At 36.6% G+C, this 21,792-nt stretch overlaps 1 protein-coding gene and 1 non-coding gene across 8 annotated transcripts in view; one reads left to right on the top strand and one right to left on the bottom strand.

Moving 5' to 3' along the window:
• Positions 1–1,138: 1,138 nt before the first annotated feature.
• Positions 1,139–21,792, bottom strand: part of Cacnb4 (calcium voltage-gated channel auxiliary subunit beta 4) — a 266,101-nt gene continuing 245,447 nt past the window's right edge. For all 7 annotated transcript variants that reach the window (XM_063259090.1, XM_063259088.1, XM_063259089.1 and 4 more), the window contains 2 exons: positions 10,072–10,257; positions 1,139–7,756 (listed from right to left, as the gene is read on the bottom strand). In XM_063259090.1, the coding sequence (XP_063115160.1) occupies positions 7,496–7,756; positions 10,072–10,257 (447 nt within the window). In that variant the 3' untranslated portion in view covers positions 1,139–7,495. The remainder of the gene's footprint in view (positions 7,757–10,071; positions 10,258–21,792) is intronic.
• Positions 21,178–21,247, top strand: Trnag-gcc (transfer RNA glycine (anticodon GCC)). Its single transcript has one exon. It is a non-coding gene; the product is annotated as a tRNA-Gly (tRNA).

Consider the following 21,792-nt stretch of genomic DNA (forward strand, 5'->3'; position numbering starts at 1 on the left):
AAGTCATCAACAGCGTAAGGTTTAGTGTCGTAAATCCCATAAAAACTTATGGACATGTAAGGAAACAGGAAAATGTGATCATATCAAAAGAAAAACATTCTACAGAAAGAGATTCAGGCACAGGAAAGTTAAGTGTCCCATGCTTACAGCTGGTTATTGCTGGATCCAGGCTTTTGATCCAGGCAAGAGTGAGGGTGCATTCTAATCAGTGGTAATCTGCATGCTCTATGAGAGGGCAGGCTGTTTCTGTCCACAGTCCATCTTATTAGTGGAAATGTGTTGATGACATGGGGTGGCTTTGGCAAATGTTCATGTCATGTACTGAAACTGAACAAGTGTAATTCTTTCAATTGGGAATTTCAGATTATTAGCTGAAATGCTTTGATAACACCTCTCTAATAACAAGATACTATTCATTCAGTCAAGGTAACACCTAATAACAATATACTATTCAGTCAATACATGTTGCATTCCAGGTACTGTTAATATATGTGTTGTTAAGCAAAAATACATACACAGAGAAAGGGGTTAAGAGGTTTGGTTTCTGTCTGTAGTCAAGTCTAATAATCTGTGCCCTACCTAATTTCCAAGGTAGTCAGATGGATTAATTATGAAATAATACAAATCACTGTGTAATTGTAATGCAGTGATAATAATCCATAGTGATATTTCTTTCAAACTTCTTATACAGTGCAATGAGAGAAAAGTCAAATTCCAATCAAGTCATAGTATAAGTAACTGAGTATATGTAATGACATTGTAATCTATGTATCACTCATGGAATTCTTACAGGATAGCTCTACAAATGTCTGTTTACAACTGTATTACTCATTTAGGGACGTTTTGTGAGCAATAGGTTAATTTATTCAATCCTACTGCACATTTATTCTAATATATTCCACTTCATTTTTGCGTGTCCGTGTGTGTGTAACTTAAGGGATTTCTTATCCAGTATTTTGTTTGAGGTCACTCATAGCACCAGTATTCAGGAAACAGTCAATTAATTGAATCCTTTTGCTTGTTTTGTTTTTATAGTGACTGTTTTAATTTTTTCCTATGAAAGGTATACAAATATACTTAATGATTTCCAGTGTTTCTTCAGTATATCTCTGGAATAATATAAAGGAGAGGTATAACGCTGGTTTCAGTCATTTATTATATAAAAGAAAAAAATTAATGCAGTTTTGTATACATTTAAATTCCATAAAACAAATCCATAGAAATTAGGATACTATATGCATGCACTCTGCATTTTCTTTGTTAAATGTCTTTGTTCACAAAAATAACACCACATTTTTTCCTTTAAAGCCACTAAAGCAAAAGGAGAACAAAACATGCAGCACTGTACACATTTGCATAGTATATTTTACCCAGCATGCCTTGTAGAATGATACACAGACCTATATAAAAAATAAAAGGGGGCTAAATTATCAAAATAAATAACTAAAATTTAAAGAAAGAAAAAATTTGACAAAGGCATTTTTTCCCTCATATTATCACTGCAGATACAGTAATAGTCAGGGGTATCAACAGCCCTCTGAATTGTAGAGAAATCTTTTTACATCATTTTTGACATATTTATTTTAGTATGTTTTATATTAACTTTATTTTTATTCCCTCCCACCAACCCTTCTAAAGCAAAGCTAATGGCTTTAACTGAATGTTCTAAAATAGTGTTTCATACAAAACAAATTAAAGAATCTTTAATTTTTTTTAATGGGACACCTTTACTGGTCATTCTAACTTGAGGCTATGAAAAACATAAAATTCAGAACAGCCCTATAAGTGCATTTGCTGTGACATTTTGTAGTTGTTGTGGAAGGAGAAGAAATAAGAACAGAAAATATAGTATGAGTCTTATCACAAAATAAAATTTAATAAGTTTTATGGACAGGAGCAAAATAAGAATTACATCCACAGATTGCAAGGCTATGAAACAAATTGCTGGAAAAGTATCAAGCAGCAAGTTAAAAAGATGGTAGATGAAATAAATAGAACTAAATCTATATACTTTTAAAAAACAGAACTGCCAAATTTAACAGTGGGTTTTGTTGTAAGTTTGTGCTATAAGAAATGTGCTTCTTTCTCCTCAATCTATTCATATTATTGGCAAAATATATATATTTTATTATTTTGTACTGTACAGTATATATTTTTGCTACATTATTTTTCTACTGCTAATGCAGAAGTAACAACATAGATTTATTTTGGCAATAAAATGCTTTCATTTTAATAATGTCCCAGAAAATATTGTAAGGCATATGAAAAATAGTATGCAACAATATAGTATCAATGATCCCACATCTTTAATACATCCATTATGCATACAGAATTCACACTGATTTCAATTAAAAGTGTGTGAAAGTGGCATGCAAGTAGGGCAAGAGAGGCCCCTACATATATGAGACATAGCCATTTGTTGAGAAATTTAAGTGTTCAACACATAACCAAGAACACTTAATATTGAAAAGATAGAGGCCCGCCACTTTTACTTCTTAGATAGTTCTTTTTAACTCCTTATAATTTTCAAATGAGGAAGCATCAGTGCCTTCCTCAAACCACTTTAAATTCATTCATAACATATTCTACCATCTTTCTGCACACATTCTTTTTACATCCATCAAAAGAACCAAAAGAAAGTTTTACATTAAACTGACTTCCCAAAAGTCAGTACTATTCATTCTTATTTATATGTTTTTCATGGCAAGTGGAAGTTACAGCCCTTAAGATTATCTATGAGACACTTTCTAATCTTCTCAAAATATACCTCAATTACATGCAGCATTTGGGATTAAATCATCCACAACTAGACAGAGATGACTGCTATCAGAGGATGTATTTCATTGAAGGACCCATTAATTAAAAAAGAAACTTCTAAAATAATTTTTGAATGCTGAAGCTCTGTCTGTCCATGTAAACCAACTTCACTGTTTTGACTAATGTGATTAGCAACAAGAAAAAAGTCATTCTTATAGTTCCTATACTGATTGATTTGATCATGATTATCATTTTAAAAAGGATTGTTTTCTGCAGCATAGACACAGCCCAAATAAGTATGTTACAGTACTGACAGTATTTAAAGATATAGGGAACTAAGGAAACAGATTCATTACATAATTTCCTATAAAGTTTTCATTCATTCTCGGGTGAGTTTTATATAATTAAAAAATCAACATGCAACATTGTCATGAAAGACAAAGGCAGAGATATAAAAAGAATAAGGGTTAAGTATTTATTCAAAATATTGATATGAAGTTTGTTCCAGTTACATGTCCAAGCTAACACACATTCTTAACCAGAAAGTAGCTAAGCTGTGCTCTTGATGTCTACACAAGTCAAGGATCAACAAAATTTGAATTTGCAAACCAACTGTGTTAAGTCTCTGGACCTTTCTCTTATAGACATAACCGGTGTATAAAAGGTAAATTCTTTTGCAGTTTGTTTTGTTCCCTATGATGACTTGTTAAATTTACCATGCCTCACAATAAATGTGAACCAATTCAAAGAAAACTTGACTCACATAAAGAAAAAAGGGTGACAAAAGCATTTTGGAAAGCAGGTTAAAATCTAAAGAGAAAGCTATTTCAACACATTATGCATTTAGCTTTGCAGCAAGGTTAGCAGTAATAGTAAGAAATTTGATCACTAGTTCTTGACAAGTACTTTTCCCTTTAAAGACAAGACTGTCTTCTCTAGCGAAGAGGTAGTATAAATATCCATACAGGGCAATTTCTATAGTGATATTATGTTGGTTTTGCTTTTCAAACAAATACCAAAGTAAAATTGTACAACCAAGAAAATACTTTAGCATGCAAATTAAGGTTGCCTAGAAACACTTTTCATTTACATCCTGGATCTCAATAATATTTGTGATATGTTGGTTTAAAGTCTTTACTCTTTGTAAATCATCTTTTGCCAAGATTTCTCTCCCTCACTCACTTTCACTGCCCCGCTTTCTATTAGAAATTTTAAGGCCCCCACACAAAAGACAAGTTCAAGTATGCAGGTATGAAAAGAGGTTAACATTTCAAAAATACATTTTGCAAACAACAATAATAATTTGAGTAAATAACAAATTATTTAAAGGGAACACATAATTTTCTCAGAATTTGTTTCACATTTAAAAAATTCATTCCATTAAGGATGAAATGTAATGACTTGTATAGTCACAAAATTAAGACTCTTATTAGGAAAGACCATTAGTCTAAATTGTTAACAATTTCAATCTTCTTTCTGAAAGAACTATATAAAGATAAGACAGACTCATCAGTCATTTATAAACATTTCCAAGTGTTGCTTTAAACACTGTAGTAAACAAGATAACACTGTTGATTATAATATTGGAGTCATATTTTATCCATGAGAATTGACATCAGAAGAGACAAACTGCATTCCTTTTCTTTTCAGGACTGTATTTGCATATTGTCACATGAGTCTACATTGTTATAAGTATGCTGACTGAAATTACAGAATTCTAGTATATGGTTTACACTACCAGTTCAAACAGCCTCAAAATATTATGACTCCTTTTTCTTGCTTGTAATAATTTTCTATTTTAAATGACATCAATAAAAAAGAAAGTATTTGTGGAATATGCATTTTCCAAAGGTGCTTGGTATGCTTGACAAAAATAAAACTTTTTATTATATACTTGGATTGTAGTATCATTTACACAATATATTTCTAAGGCTTTAAAAGAAAGGACGATGCATATCTCATTCATTTGGAGAAGATAAACATATAATAGAAGTTGAGAGAATATTCCAAATTAAAGTGATATTTTAAATATATTCATCAAGAAAATATACATTATACCCTTTCCAAGATTGTTAGCCTTTGGATAAAAAATGCAAAGCAAAACAAGTATGCACATTTGATGATAAATGATGGATTGGTTTTATGCACAGATATTGAATGGGCCTCCATCTTTCATCATGACATGGAAGGCTAGAAACAAGTTTTGAGAGATCTTTAAAAACAAGTGGTTTTTTAAAAGTTAAAAAAATGGTAATCTTTTTAATATATGTAAATGCTGTCTCAGCTACCTGCCATAAAATGTAAATATCTTAAAATAGTTAAATGACCAAATTGCTAATGCTACTACAGAAAAAGCTGAACGGCTGTCTAGTCTAAATTTATACACCTTGGTGCACTCTGCAATTAAATAATTTAATGCGCACAAACAAGAAACCAGTAAAGCATATAGAAGAATGTTTTGGCTAATGTTTTCTTTCTCATGCAAATATGTGCTGTACATGTAATAAGTATATTTTTGTTTGCTGGAAAAAGTGCTTCTGTGTTTTAACAAAGTATTCAGTGATGGCAGGTTAGGTGTTTATTAAACAGCCTAATGGATACAGTTCTTTTAAATGTTTTAACTGAAAGTTCTTTATGTTTCACTAGATGACAAAAGAATTTCCCAAGCCAGTGTGAAGTTTAACTTTTAAAATTTACTAAGCCCCTATTTAATTGCACCAAATGTTTGAGATGATGAATAGAGTTATAGGAATCCTCATTATCAGCTAAAGATTCAAGCCAAGATGAGGGGATGGCATGTCATGAGGTTATGACAGGGTCTAAGGTATGTATAAATAATAATATGAGACATTTTCTTAATCAAGAAAATAACAGAAACTAGTGCATACTTCATGACTGAATATTGAAGAACTTGGGGAAACATAAGATAATACAAAATTAATTATTCAAGGTTTTTGGGGGGGATGCTGGGGATGGAACTCAGGGCCTACAAACATGCCATGTCATCACTCCACCACTGAGTTACACCCCAGCCTCAAAATTAATTATTTCTGTTTTCAAAAATCAGCTTCATGAGATGTAAAAAAAATCTTTTATGTCTCATCCTATTTAGGTTTTAGAACATGAATGGATTGTAGAATTTTAGAAACAAGAATCTTTCATAAATACATTTTGTATTATATAAAAGGATCAATTTCAATAAATTTTTGGACCATAATAAATCTAAAGAACCCTTGATAATGTAAGACAGAGGCCACCAATTCATAATTACAGTCACTGAAAAAACTGAACTGTTGGTAAGCAATGAGCAGTGTTTATTAGATAAAAGTCAGCTCAATCTCTAAAATCTTCATAATTTTTCAATAAGAATGCTGTAATTTTAGTGAACAGACGTATTCTGAATCTATGATTTTTTACCTGCAAATTTTTGTTGGTACCGGGGATCAAACTCACGACTGCACACTTGCAAGGCAGGCGCTTAGCTAAATCCCCAGTCCCTTAACTGCAAGTTTTTAAATTCATCATTTATTTGAATTTTTCCCATTAATCATTTTGTAAAATAACATAGCTTTCAACATCTAATTTGAATGTTACCATGGAAAACAAAAATCTTTAGCATGATTTTTAAAAACTTTAGTAATGGGCTAGAATATTTAGATATTCAAAGACAGAGACTGAGGGAAGCAATGGAAAGATTCCCAGTTGTGCTGGCAGGAAATACTGACCTTGCATGTGTGTTAAGTGGGTAGATGAACTCCCATCTGGAGAGGTTTAGCTTTACACTCAGGAGGATCTATACAACACCCTTGCTATCTGACTTCACACCCCTGGATATGTGCAGTTGTGCTCATGTGCATTAAAGAAGAAACAACACCTCATTTTAAATTTCTTCTAATCGGCTATTCTTGGCCTTCTCATTACTATTCTCTTTTAACAACTAAAATTTTTGAAGTTTTTATTCTTTCCTTTTCTTTTTTTGCCAACTTCAAAACACGCTAACGGTACAGACTGAACAGAAAGCAAAACACTTTGACTACAACAGCTGTGCCAGGAAAAAAATAAAAATATTAAAATCAGAAGAGATTATATAATAATTTTTGCATTAAGATTTCTGAAATTTTTTTGGCACTATCAATACATTTGGTAAGTTTGAAAAGCCATTCTGGCAACATTAACATATATTAAAATGTTTACACATCCAACTTTTAAGTGTAAATTTAGCTTCCAGCAAATAAATACCAGAGCTGGTTTTGGCTTCTATTTTTATCTTGATTTTCTTATTAATTAGGTTTTTTCCCAATTTTTTTAATTGATTGCAACATGCTCAAGTAGACTTTCTAGTCAATTCACCCAAATTCCAACAGGAATTGGTTTATAAATTGGTTCCAACTGGAACTGGTCATTTGGAATTTCCAGCATGGGAAATTATTTTATATGTGCCTTGATAAGTACCCTAGACTACAAATTGACGTGTCTTAATCTATGAAGAAAACAAAAGGTACTGTTATCATGTAAATGTTGCACTTAAAAATATCTATATGATTGAGCATCTAATATCCATCTAGATTCAAGGGCATAATGTACATTTTTTTGCCCCTTACATAGCATCAAAAGACAGTAGCCCACAAGCACAGTAAGTACTGTGCTATGCTTGCCAAGTTAAAATGTTGGTTTATCCTAGCAACGCTATGGCAAATAGTCAACAGATGAATATTTTTTATTTTTTGTGTTGGCAGCCTCAAAGCCTATGTCGGGAGTCATGGCTGTATCCCCCAGGCGAGCCTCGGTTCCTATGGGGTTTGTAAGTGTCCTGGTATGAGTCAGGGTAGTCTTCTTCCACAAGAGGGTAATGATCTCGGCTATGCTGGGAACTGGAAGACAAGCGGTTCCTACTCTTCCGAGCCCTCTCATTGTGATAATTTTCATCAGAGGTCATTAGACTTCGTCTTTCAATTGGAGAGTTCTCTGTGGAGTGGTTGCTGTGCCTCATTCGCTGACTCTAAAAATATCAGATAGTTGATTAAATCATGTCAGCTTCATTCATCTAAACATGTAAATGTATGTACAATAATAGGATCTGTACAATGAGATGATAAACATCTTCCTTAAAACATGTTTTGATGCACAAATGGTTTCCTAAAAATATCTCTGGTCTTTGTTATTTGGGATACAACATGCAAAGATCCCACACTGTTTATAGTTTATGAATTTAATTATATAGTGCTCCTATTAAAAATACCGACTTGAATGTTGACTCTTAACTGGAACTTAATACATTTAGGAAAAACAAATAATTCCATTTTTATTGCAAAATGAGTTTTATATTACTATTGAGAATAAGATTCTGAATAGCACTCATTATTTTATTCCTCTCTTAAGCTGCTAAATTTTCTCCTCCTAAAGTCGCATACTTCACCCAGATCTATCTGAATGTTCCTTATACTATTTAATAGTATTTTACTTTTTAATTGTCTTTTTGAGACAGGGTCTCACTATGCAGTTCAGGCTGGCCTTGAGCTCACTTTGTAGCCCAGGCTGGTCTCAAACTCACAATGATCCTCCTGCTTCAGCCTGCTGAGGGCTGAGATTATAGGTGTGAGCCACCACACTTGGTTAATAGTATTTTAATTAATTTGTGTTATCCTTAAAATAATGCTTTTGTTTCTACACTCTACATAAAAGTTAAGTCTCTTAGTAACATTTTTTTCCAAAGGAGTATTTGGTAATTAATCAGCTAGCTAACTGATGCCTTTATAAATCTTGCTGTATCAATTTAAATGCTCTGCAAAAATAATCTTCAAGTATAAACCAAATTTGCCTGACATTGACTGAAATCAGTATCTTAAGACACTTATACTTGATGACTTAGAAAATGTTACCCATTTTTCCTCGCTTTGGGAAACATGTTTCTGCATCTATCTACCAGCTTAGGTAGGGCATATGAGTTAACAAACAGGATCCTGATGAAATCATGGACCCAGCCACATCCGGAAAATACACTCAGCTTTGCACAGAAGGAAAACTCATTCAATGGATCACAGACTGTGCCATTAACTTCAACCATGTGTCTAACAATTAAGTGCCAGTGGGTACTGGGAGAAGTAGGTCACAGGTTAATTCATTAGTAAAACTGGGAGAACTGGGTGGATGTTTTAGGGCTAATGAGTCAAGAGTTTGCATTCATAAATGAGGCACATCTTATTCCCTACATAATAGAAACTGCTTGATGCATTTATTGCTTACTCCAGTATGTACAATTTAGAGCCAACCCAAATTATTCAACAGGAATGTTTTACTCAGATCAGCACACCAGAAGGGAAACAAGGCAAGAAAATGTCCTGGTGCATATAAATATAGATACAGACAGAGAGGTATAGACAATACATTGCACTCATACATTCCTATGTTCATTTTCAGCTTCAAAAGTAATTTATCTTTTTTGTAAGCTTTTCTGCTTACAAAGATGCAATTTTGCAGCAGAGTAATACCGTTTTAATAGCATTTCAGAGAGTGCCATTTATCTCAGAGTTAACTCCACATGATCTACCATTATAGCTATCATTAGAACCCATTAAAACAAAGCTAGTAAGGCCACAAGAGGGCTCAATTGACTACATGTTCCTCAATCAGTGGGGGTCTGGCCACATTCCAGCAGCTGCTTGATAAGTGGTAAATAATAATTAATGCAGAAAGACAAGGGTCATTTGGTGTCTTACTGCCTCTGGTTCCCTGTATCTAGTTCTCAGTGCAGCACCAGAGCAGCAGAATTGAGCAGCTCCTGACTCTGGGCTGCCTTGGAAGGAACTGGAGTTCCCTAAAGATGCTTACTGCAGCCATTGAGCAAGGAGGGTCTGTAAATACCCCTCCCATAGAAAACTCAGGGTCCTGTCACTGGATCATGCTCTATCTTGTGCAAAGAAGATGGCAGGATCAGAGAAGTCTGTGAGGCAGGGACAGTTCAGGGCAGTCAACAGGCTTATCTCTTCCCAAGTATCACTTAGCTGGCTATGGTGCCTGATATTTACAGGATTATATAACCTGTAAGGAGTGTCATGCAGAAGTCATAGACTGTGGTACTGAGTAGGTATTACGTCTAAGTTTAGTTTATTTAAGTAAAATCCATTATGACTTCACAGATAATGAAGTTTTCCAAAATGTCTCTGGAACAAATCATAATGAGGTAATCATTTAAATCATTTAAATATACTGTGTCCCCTTTTCAGACTAAGGACAACTGCAGTCTTTGACTTCATCATGATTTTATAAAATCTTAAAAGTAAGGTTGTAAAAACATGAGTGAAAAGGTGACAATACCTGTAACCCAGAAATTGCAGTGGGATATGGTGAGAGTGCAGTGGAGCCCAAATTCCTCCCCAGCAGTGGGGTCATGGGGGTGCTGCTGGTGGTGTGCGTAGCACGCCAGTACGCCTCAAGGTATTCTCCCAGATGTTCACACGCATCCTCGAGCTGATTCTCATCTAATATAACATCAAACATTTCCTGCAGATGACAAGGAAATCCATTGCATTTCCAGTTTCTGTTTTAGGTGATGAAACTTAAATTTCTACAAAAGGCAAACAGCAGTATTTCTCATATCTATGTAGCACTTAATATCAAACTTGAAAGGTGAACTGGCTAGGTTTTAAAGTTAAAGTTCAGGGAAGAGTTACAGTTATTCATGTGCAAATATGAATATTTGTATAAAAGTAAGAGTGCCCACTTACATATTTCATTCTTTCATTATTTACAAAGGCAAATGTGAAGATGTTATAGGTAATATATAGTGAAAACACATATACTCACATTTTTGTTCCTATATCATTAAAGAGTTGAACTCTACTCATTTGAGAAAATGAGAGAAGAAAATTAAGGTCACAAGGTTTTAGGCAACAATTCTATCACTGGAATAAACATTGTTATGTTGAAGGGACTAACATTTGCTTAAAAGTTCTGGATTTAGAAGAAGGCCCAGAGAGGCTTGTGAAAATTGAACTCATAAAGAAAGGGAAATTATGAGTAAGTTAAAGAATTCTATCTGTAGAGGAAAGAAAAAAGAAGAGAAGCACAACCACAATTAAAAAGTGAAAGAGCCATGAAGGAAAAAAGATTTAGTTCCTAGAGCTTCCAGCAACAAATATCCTTACCGTAAGTTTCCCATTGAGATAACTCAATAGAGTTTCCTGTCATTTGCCATCAAAAGGATCCTCTCTTAATATAAACTTTCAACAGTCACAAAGGTAGTCTGAAAATTTTCCATAACATTCTGATACAAACAGTGGCATCATGGTGCTGACCTGAGTCAGGACAAGGATAGCTACATCCCCAAAGCTTCCACAGACAGACAAAACAGGAAGAAAAAAAGAGGAAAACAGGCAGCACTAAATAAAAGACTCCTCTCAGTTATTGCAGGCTCCAACTTTTCACACAAATTCCAGACCACATGTGATTTAGAGCCTGCTGATTATTCCACTGTATTATGTCCACTACAAAACTGGACTACATAGGTCTCATTCTATACTGTGAGTTTGGTTAGTTCCATCAAGACATTTTTTTTGCATTTCTAAAGCCCCAAGTTAATGAACCTTCAGGGATCCCAGGACCAAATGTTCCAGACAATGACAGCCAGAATTGCAGAGCCCAAAGAGGGCACAACCAGGGAAACAGAGCCCACTGCAGAAGGCTGAGGCTGTTCTGCAGGTTATATTGTCACCGTGGTAGATGCAATTAAACACATTTAATTACGAGGAATTTTGATAAAGTGCTTCTCTTTGCCGATGCATAGAATTTGTATACATTAGCACAAGGTTGTTTGCTTAAGTCTGATCATAACTTGAAAACCATGCTTTTGTACACTAAAACACAGCTATAGGAAGGGAGATGATTTGAAATTGCTTTTAGGCTTTCAAAAGCACAGAGAAAGCAAACTGCACCTTCTAAATGAACACTGACATATGTACATTATCTTCAACCAGGAAGAATTTCACAGCCTGCATATCTGTGACAATTTTTTTTCTGTTTAGAAAATAACACAGCAGGGGCTGGGGGTTTAGCTCAGCGACATAAGCGCCTGCCTTGCAAGCAGACAGTCGTGAGTTCGATCCCCGGTACCGATAAAAAGAAAAAAGACAAAAAAAAAAAAAAAAAAAGAAAAGAAAATAACACAGCTGAATACACCAAGAGTGCTAGAAAGTCAGCACAAGGGGAATTTAAAAACTCACAGCAAATTCCAGGCAAAACAACCCAATGAATTATCAAACTAGCTATGCTTATTTTTTATAATTTAAAAGTTCACGTCTAATCAGCTCTTACTATGGAATCTATTGGGCCCACCACCTGGGACAGAGATGCAGAGAAGTATTCACAAGTCATAGGTGGTGAACAGTGCTGCCAAGCCCTTCATGGAGTCGTTTTCAAAGCACTGCCACAGTGAACACCTCTGACATTCTAGGACAGATACTCAGCTGAAAAAGACAGGAATGGTACACCTGCCAAAGAAATACAGAGTAATGCAGAAATCATAACAAACCATCAAAAATACAGACACAGCAGGCCCCCTTTTCAGGGTTAGCTCTTTCAAGAAAACAAAACTAAAACATTATGTGTAAACAACCAAGAGTGAAAATATGCCTATAGTTGATCCAGAGATCTACAACAGCAGCAAAGAAAAGACTGAAGTTGTAATAAGAAAATGAAGATTTATGAAATCTTTTAACAAGAAATTATAAGTATTCAATTACCAGCCATTTTCCATGCATGAAGTAAGACGTGCCAACCTATCCTAGAGAAGCCACCTGAAATGGCCAGCCTTCCTGGTTCCTGGTAGTTGCATGTTGCTGGGGACCTTTCAGTGCTACAATGTGAAAATCCCGAGCAAATTTTACTATTTAGTAAAATAAAATGTCACAATGTCACAACATGCAATGCTAATTATAAAACAGCAAACCAGTGTTTCCTTCATGTCAAAACTACATTCTTTATATTATTAAAGCTTTTGATTTTCTAAAAAGATGTAGGAGGTCTTGGGGGGATAAAGTAAAGCTGACAGTATTGTGGGGTTCTAGCAGTCTGAGATAGTTTGCATTTTAATGTGCTAAACAGGAAAAACAACCAGTGTTTACCACTAATGGTGGCAATAATACAAAAGCAAAGACTATAGTGACTTTTTTCTTTCATTTTTTTTGAGACAGGGTCTGCCTTTGTAGTTCAGGCTGGTGTTAAATTCACTTATGTAGCCAGGATGATCCTCCTGCCTCAGCCTCCAAAGTGCTGGGATTACAAGTACACACCATCATGCCTGGCCATAGTAATTTTGACTCTAGTTCATATTTGTGACATTAACATGAACCTAAACATGCTTTTCTCCCCCACCTCCTTCTGTCCTGCCTATTCTTATCCTTCAAAGACTATAACAATATCTGCCAGTGTTACTGTCTGCAGAAAATGCACCCAGTGTTTTTGTTAAATTCATATCAATTTAATGAGTTACAAGCACTGGTGGAAATGAACTGTTCTGAACTCTAGAAACAAACAAAGCACATGAAATCCCTAGAAAAGATGTAGTTCTCTCTAGACTGCCAAAAACTGGATCCCACTTGAGGTCGTTTCCTGAAGTAAATACTGCATATGAAATCGATTATGCTTCTTTTCAAATTTGTTCCCTTTATGCTACTAGTTTGTTAGTTCACTGAAAATAAAGTCTTTTTTTTAAATAATGCTACCGTCTTTTTTTTTAATAAAAGTTTTTTGTTTGTGACTTGTGCTCTGAATAAATTTTGGCTATTCTTTGAAGATTACAGTACATAGTATACTAATGTTATTCTCTATTTTCTTATGAAATTTTATTTTTTATAGAAAGAATGCTTTTTCTACTTTTTGATTAATATCTACATGTATTACATTAAAATAAAAATGAAGAAAAACACAGCGTTAGGAATTAAACGATAGATATTCAGGGGCTCTATAATGATGAATGCACCAACAGGAAGAACACTTCAAGTAGATGAGTGAAGCCACATGATTCTAAATAATTTAAATAAAATCACTAGGAAAGGGAAGTGGGAAATTTCCACTGAAAGGAATATGACCAAAGATACTGGGCACTATCATTCCTTCACTCCGTTCAGAGCTCTTCTGCTTAATAGAATAAATCTGAGTCTATTTACACTGGAAAATAAAGCAGGATGGAGAGAACTGTAGCTAGTGTAATGTCAGAGGTTTGGAAATCTGCTGAGGAGATGGGTTTCCTTCTTGCAGAAAGAGTGATCAATGTCATTTTATACACACACACACACACACACACACACAGCCATTATACAGCTCAAAGAGCCACAGGATCAGTTTTTGGTAACACAAGCCAGCTTGTAACTAAGTAGGATTAAAGGATTACATTTCATTTATATATTCAATTGTCTGTCCATCTGCTTTTCTCACTGTGAATTATACAATTCTCATTACCATACTGGTGGAGCAATTTGAACTTGGCCTTCTTAAAACGTACTTCTCAAATTCTCTGAAAAGAAAAAGGGCACCAATACATGGGAGAAGCCAAATGAAATTTAAAAATGAGGTATACAGATGTATACTGATATAAGCAAATCAGCCTGGTCATATTAAAAAAAAGAAAGAGATGAGCTTGTGAGTTCCAGTCCTATAGGTTCTTTTTATCTCTATCCTACTAGCTCTTGCTCCCAGATCATCTTTCTATGGTGGATTAGAAGTGGCCATAAATTCTCTGGCACCCCCTACACTGAGAGAGGTTATATCCTCTTTTGTTGAATTTGGGGGAGCCATTGCAGTTATTTTGATGAACAGAATACTGTGGAAATGATGCTGTACTGGTATCTAAGACCAGGTCTTAAGAGACTGGAATCCTTGTTCTTGGAGCCCTGGGAGTTATGCTGTGAAAAACCTGAAAGAGACCCCATAGAAAGAGACTGGAGCAACCAGGAGAGAAAGAGAAGCTGGCATCCCTAGCAGCCATCCCTACTGAGGCCTGAGGTCAGCTGCCAGCTGAATTCTACCATGTGGTCACTGTATGAAGTCACTACGTTACAGAGTAATTTCTAGCACAGTAAGAGATAACCATAACTCACTCTAGAATAGCAGTGGCAACTTCTTTCAGCTAGCTAAATCAGGCCTGCCTCCTGCTTTGACAAAGCTTGATTGGAAAACAGCTACTTCCATTTATTTGCATATTGTCAATGGCTATTCAAAGGCAGAGTTGGTTAGTTCTGCAAAGAAGACAGTATGGCACACAAACACTAATCTGGCCGTATACTAATCTCCCTCTGAGACCCACCCTTCCCCAGAGAAAGCCTTACCTATGAAACTTGTGATTCCCTCTCCAAGGGTATATAATAACCAACCTATTGTCACCAACCATCGAGAGTCTCATTAGACCAGGAGACCGAGATCGTAGGGTGACTCTGGCCAAGGCATATAACCATTAGAAAGCCAATTCAACTCTCTTGCTCTCAGTTTCCTTATTTGTAAAATGAAGTGACTGGACTGGATCAGTCTTTTCCTCTTAAGTGTTTCATGAAACATGAGACTCACAGGAAAACAGATCTGTGGCCACTCTGTATGTCCTATCTTACTGGAAATGTACAGGCACACCAACGCAGTCAGGGTTCTGCAGTAATGAAATCAGAATATGTCTGTCTGCGTAAGTGTTTTCTCAAACTTATTTGGTACTAGGACTCTCTTCATACAATTTGCTGCTAATCACATTAAACCTGCATTGTAAAGAACTCGTGCTACAAGATACTATATTGAGTATTCCGTAAGGTCCCTTTTTGCTCTGGTAGTCCGTGAGTCTAGGATTCATTCTCTTCCTATAGAGTTAACATTTTTCAGTGTTCTTTTAGACTTTCCTTTCCAAAAAAACCATTGCCTTTTATTTCTTTGCAATATGAGATACCATCAGTGAAATCTGCTGACTTTTCAGGCTGGAGATGCAGTGGCCAATTAAGCAAGTGGCAGACTCTCCTAAAGGAACTAAAATGACACAGTGATCACCAATCTATGGATGGCAATTATAATTATAGTCTTGAAGTAAAGCAACAAATGCAGACACATTCTTAAATTGCTGCTGGCTTTCATAATCTGAAGATTTCTTCATGTGTACCAAAATAAGAACATTACAAATACTATTCAAGCAATATCAAATGTTTAGAAAATTTTAAGTACAAAATAACTTTACTTATTCAGACTACTTTTTTAAATGCCAGGTTATCTGACCAGTTACACGAAACAAAGATGTTTATCCCGCTAAGATAATGATAGGGAAAGGCTGTCTTCCAATGCATGTGGCTGTTTAAGATTCCTAACCTGGGACAAGTCCTAAAGTAACTCACAGTATTACTCATATTTAAGTAAGCACGTATTTTTTCTCAGTCCCAGCTATTTCAGAGGTTACAAGTCATACTAAATTCATACCTACTCAATGATTAACATATCCAGGAGCTAAAGTAACTCAATTTTAATGTGACACAAGTATTTGCTCCAGTAATTATTAGTCTAAGTGTTAATTAGACTCATTTTCATAAAAAGAAAGGCATTTTTCCAGTAAATCTCCTGAATTTCTACTTCTATTTGGATGTCTGTTTCCCAGAATATAAAACTGATATAAAATTGGTCTAAAAACCAGACACATCGGCATAGTTCCTAGCTTTTGATAGCTGGACAAAAAAGATTATCTTCCGTTATTGTGAAGGGTCAGAGGCAGGGAAATATATTATTTTATAATCATTAAGTGCTTTAATTAAACCTTCTACTGTTTAAGTACACATCATTAGCAGGAAATGTGACACTAAAGTTTGTAACATAAAACTCCAGACTCCAAGGTATTCAAAGTATTTGCAGGGGTGGTGACTAAACGAGAGAGAGAGAGAGAGAGAAAGACAGACAGACAGACAGACAGACAGACAGAGACAGAGAGAGAGAGGGATAAGGAGAGAGAGAGAGAGAGAGACAGAGAGAGAGAGAGAGAGAGAGAAAGAGAGGGAGGAGGGAGGAGATGGTGTATAGGATTGGAAGGAGAAGAAATTGGCTGAGACAGATCTAGATCTAATCCTAATTTGCTGTATGAAATTATTTAACCTTTTTGTTTGCAGCTAGCTATCAAATGAGGATTACATCGACTATTATGAGGATTATACATATCTAGTGTAAAGTATTCAGTATACCATCTGGTCTATTATAAATATCTAATAAAAGAACACATTATTATACTTCTTCCTGTATGTTCTTTCATTTATTTACTCATTTAACAAATACCTATTATGGGACCACTGAGACAGGAAAGTGAGACACAAGAGTGAACCAGGAGGCACCAGTCCTAACAGACTCTAACCAACCAGATATGGTGTGGTGCAAAGTACACCTGATAATAACAACAGAACAGAAACCCCAGACAGTGTGTACACAGTGCACCAGGCATTATTAAGAGCTTCATCACAAATTCACTCACTGAATTTTTTTTTTTTAAATTTTATTTAAGGAGAAAAGAAAAAAAAAGCAGGGAAAGGGTACAAGTTATACAGATTTACAGAAAAAAAATGAACAGTAGGAAATCACTAGTTAATGGATTACATATTGTCATCTTAGAAATAATTGTTCAAGTCACAAAATTAAAGCTTGTAAAGTGGACATTCCATCAATGATACTGCAAACAGTTCTGTTCATTGATCCAATAAAACTCTGTGATATCATTTTCTATCTTATACACTTAAATATACATGCAGTTATATAGTTTAGAGCACTTTCTTTTCCTCTCTTTTGTACCATGACTATTACACATTTTGGGTTTCATTGCTCCCACGGTTCTTATTACTTTTTTGGAAGAGAGTAAAACCAAATGTGACATAACAGAACAGAATCGGTCAAGTCAAAAGGGTGGACATGATAGATAATGTAAAAACATAATACAGGTGATCAACAATGGTTACCATAATGTCTCCCGCTATCTCTAATAGAATTGCCTATATCATTAGTTATAATACAATTGAACAAAACAGTAAAGAATAAAACCGACAAAACCAAAACATTGGAGACATTGTAGGTCTTCAAAAATAGCTAAAAGTCAACAAGAATGGGCGTCATAATGAATCTCATTATCTTCACAGCTGATGCCTAAACTTTCGAACCTGATACTATCCAGCAAAACAGAATAGGGGAACATCAGTTAAAAACCAGATGGTGAGAGTAATACAGGGCTTTAAATCAAGGTAATGAAAAGTCAAAATGGGTTACTATAATATATCCTGCTATTTTTTTCCTTTAATTAAAAGGATAAAGATAAAAAAGTAAATAATGGAGTGGAGATTGAGATAAAAGAGGGCATAACAACGAAACAGCGCAGATCAAAACATAACCATTTAAGCAGAATAGTGTTTCACCACCAGATAATCCTAACCTAAAAGTAGTTACCATATTGTTTCTTTCTTTGAAATCCTTGAGTACAACTTCGTATACTGTAGCATTAAGTATATCAAAACAATGTAAAACCATTCAAGAGAATGACAGCATTACAGAGTATTTAGAATCGACTAACAGAAAATGAACAATGGTTTCTGTATAATCTCCTTGTCTTTAAAAGGTTTTTGCTTATACTATCGTACATAATAAAATCCAATAAGATACAGCCTATTTAGACCATTGGAGACAGAAGGACAAAAGCTAGATGAGACTTCAAAACAAGATGATACTAAATCAGTATTACCTATTAAGATGTCATTTTCTCCAAAATAGCTGTTCCTATCATCCAATCTTCTCTGCCTCATTTCTGTTAAGCTCTTTTTCTGTCAGTAGCTGTCAGTTTGTCTTCTTCATTTTGTTCTCTGCTCCATTTGTTGTGGCCTCCCCACCACTATTTCTGGGTTCTTTGTATTTTTCTTTTTTTAGAATATCCTGCAATACTTTCTGTAGAGTTGAATTGGTGGTTGCAAATTCCCCCAGTTCCTCTTTATCCTGGAAGCACCTTGTTTTTCCATCAATTTCCAGGGACAGTTGTGCAGGATATCTCAATCTTGGCTGGAGATTATTATCTTTCAATGCTTGAATTATTTCCCCCCACGCTCTTCGTGATTTGATGGTTTGTGCAGAGAAATCTGCTGTAATTCTGATGGGTGTTCCCTTGTAAGTGGTCTGTTTCTTGTCTCTTACAGCTTTTAATATTCTGTTCTTGTATTGAATTTCTGGAATTTTTATTATTATATGCCTGGGTGTTGCTCTGTTTGGGTTGTAGGTAGCTGGGGTCCTGTATGCCTCATACATCTGAGTATCTTTACCTTTTGCTAAATTAGGAAAATTCTCCTGGATTATTTCTGTGAGTAGCTTTTGTAGTTCACTTGTTTGCATCCCTACTTCTTCTTTTATGTTCTTAATCCTTAAGTTATGGATCCTCTTATCATCTTCTTGTCTTTGTATTATTGCTGTTTGTTTCTTTGTTATTTTTAAGAAGTTTTTCATTTCATTCTCCCATATTACAAGTCTGCCCTCCAGTTCAGATAGTCTGTCCTTAGTTTCTTTCAAGCTGTTATGCCAGTCTTCGATAGACTTCTTAGTATCTTGGTAGTCCCTTTGAACCTGCTTCACGTATTCTATGCTTTCTCTGTTTTCTCCATCAAACAATTCTCCCCTTTTTTTCTGTTCTTCCATTCCATCACTTGTTTTTTCTTGGGTGGTGCTTAGCATTTCTCTAACTATTCTGCATACTTCTAGCTTCAGGTCGTTGATAACTTCATTCCTGAATTGGTCTATGAGGCTCTCTATATGGTGCCTTATGTGTATTGGTGCGGTGTCTGCTATTGCCTGTTTCTCAGAATTGGGGGCCAAGGAGCCTTTCTTGTTGCTGCCTCTTCCCATGCTGCCTCTTCTTCTCTGTTCCTTATATATGCAAGCTTATATAAGAGGCCCAGCTTCTCTCCCAGTCAGCCACAGCCTGATCGAATTGCGCCAGTTAGGTGTTCCCGCTCACCGCTGCGCACCAGGGAGTTACGGACCAGGCAGCCTACGCGTCTCCCCTCCCGGCCACCGTCAGGCTCTGGGATCTGGGTTGGGACAGTCTACCAGGTCCGCCGGCAGCGTCACGCAGGCCAGGCACTTTTCACCAATCCCGCCCGAGAGGGGGATGTGTGGCTGGAGTCGCCACCGCGCCCTGCTCCCGCAGGACTGCTCAGGCCCAGAAAGTCCTCTGCTGGAGTCAAACTGTGGTAGAGTGTCAGTTTCTCTCACTCACCTCACCACAAGTCAGTGCACGCCTCCCTGCCGTTCGCAGATTGCCGTTCTCAGAGCTTCTGCGCATCTCTCTCCTTGCCGAGCCGCTGTAGAGGCAGCCAGCCGCCGCGCGGCGGGAAACCCAAATCGCGGCTTACAATGGCGCGGTTCCAGCCTCCACACCGAGTCTTTTCTGTTCCTGTTTTAGCACCAGGACCGCATTCCAAGTTGGCTTCTCTCAGCCCAGTTCGTTCCTGAGTCAGCAGAACATATCTCCACCTGCTTATGTCTCCTTAGTCCGCACCATTCCTGGCTTCTGAGCCGAGTCTTTCAGAGAGCCGCCAGTAGTTGCTGTTATCTGTCCGCCATGTTCTCCCGGAAGAGTCAAATGGCAACTTAATTGTGTGTACTGAGCAATTGGCTAGATCTTACATCTTTGACATCCTCCATAATATATTAAAAGATCACTGTGTGTCTTTCCGGTCTGCAAGAATCCTTCCATGAGGCCTGTAGGCCGTAGAAGTCTCAGTAAGCAGTCTAGCCGGGACAGAAATTCTCAGCACTACGTTGTGGTCAGGGCAGCCATGACACCCCACTCACTGAATTTTTATACCAATCCTCTGTAGCAGATACTTGCCCAAGATTAAAGTAGTCAGTGTGGACTTGAACCTGGCCATCTGGCTCTAGATTCTGTGCTTTTAACAGCCACGCTGTTTGCCTCTCTAAACATTTGAATTGGATTTTACAATTCCATAGGACATAAATAATCCTTATACAAGCATATAAAGAATCCAGTGAATCAATTCAGTAAAAAATACAGTTACACACTTCCTTTAGAGATATGTAAGCAGAGATAGTAGGTTAAATAACTAGAGGCATTCACTTGGTCACCCAGTTACCCAGTGCCCTGTGACAGCAATTTCCTCACCCAAATCCCATCCACCACTGCTTGCCTTCCAATGCAGCAGCTGTTTTCTGGCAATAGCACAAGGACAACGTTTTTATAATAGAATTTTTCATCTCACTCAACTCTAACCCTTTCATCTGCTATAACCACAAGGCTCCTCTAGTTCCATTCAATTCCTGACCTTCAATATCATAATCTCTTATGCCTGCTAGAATCTTCTGGCAGAAAAGTTAAAGGAAAACCAAATTGGTGTTTTTTTATTTTGTTCCTCTCATTTTAAAAAGTGTTCAATCGCTGCATGGGTGGTTCAGTGGTAGAATTCTTGTTTGCCACACAGGAGGCCCGGTTCAATTCCCGGCCCATGCATTTCCATGCTTGCCTTAGGAGGGAGCAAAGATGGCGGACAGATAACAGCTGGCTACAAAGGCTCCCTGAGATAGTCAGCTTAGAATTCAACATAATACAGCATGGGGAGCCCTAAACAGAGGGAGATGAATTCTCTCGTCCCAAGAAGAAACTAAGGTGAGAAGAAGGTGCTATTATTGAAACAGCTAAAGGTTCAGAGCTCCCGCTGCAGGGAGACTTGCCGAGCCATCTGAGGTCCTGCTACTTTGACTCATGGAGGCACAGTCACACTGAGGTCGGGGGTCGGCCAGCCGTATGGAAAGCTGAGCTGGCGGGGAGCCTGCATCGACCTGTGGGGCTCCAGCAGATGACATTCTGGGACCAGGCAGGACTGGCAAAGTACAAGGGGCAGCAGTGACTTCAGTCAGTTGTTCCCTTTCCGAACAGAACTACCCAATAGGTTATCCAAAATCAATTCCCTATGGCAGCAGCGCACACTAGCACAGTGAAGCCGCAGAATCTCGACTGAGTCAGAGGGGAGGAGGTACACAGTAATACAGTGCAGG

The sequence above is a fragment of the Cavia porcellus genome, unplaced genomic scaffold, assembly GCF_034190915.1.
Source record: "Cavia porcellus strain 051 isolate PalLab524CR breed Dunkin Hartley unplaced genomic scaffold, mCavPor4.1 scaffold_12, whole genome shotgun sequence".
Taxonomy (NCBI): Eukaryota; Metazoa; Chordata; class Mammalia; order Rodentia; family Caviidae; genus Cavia; species Cavia porcellus.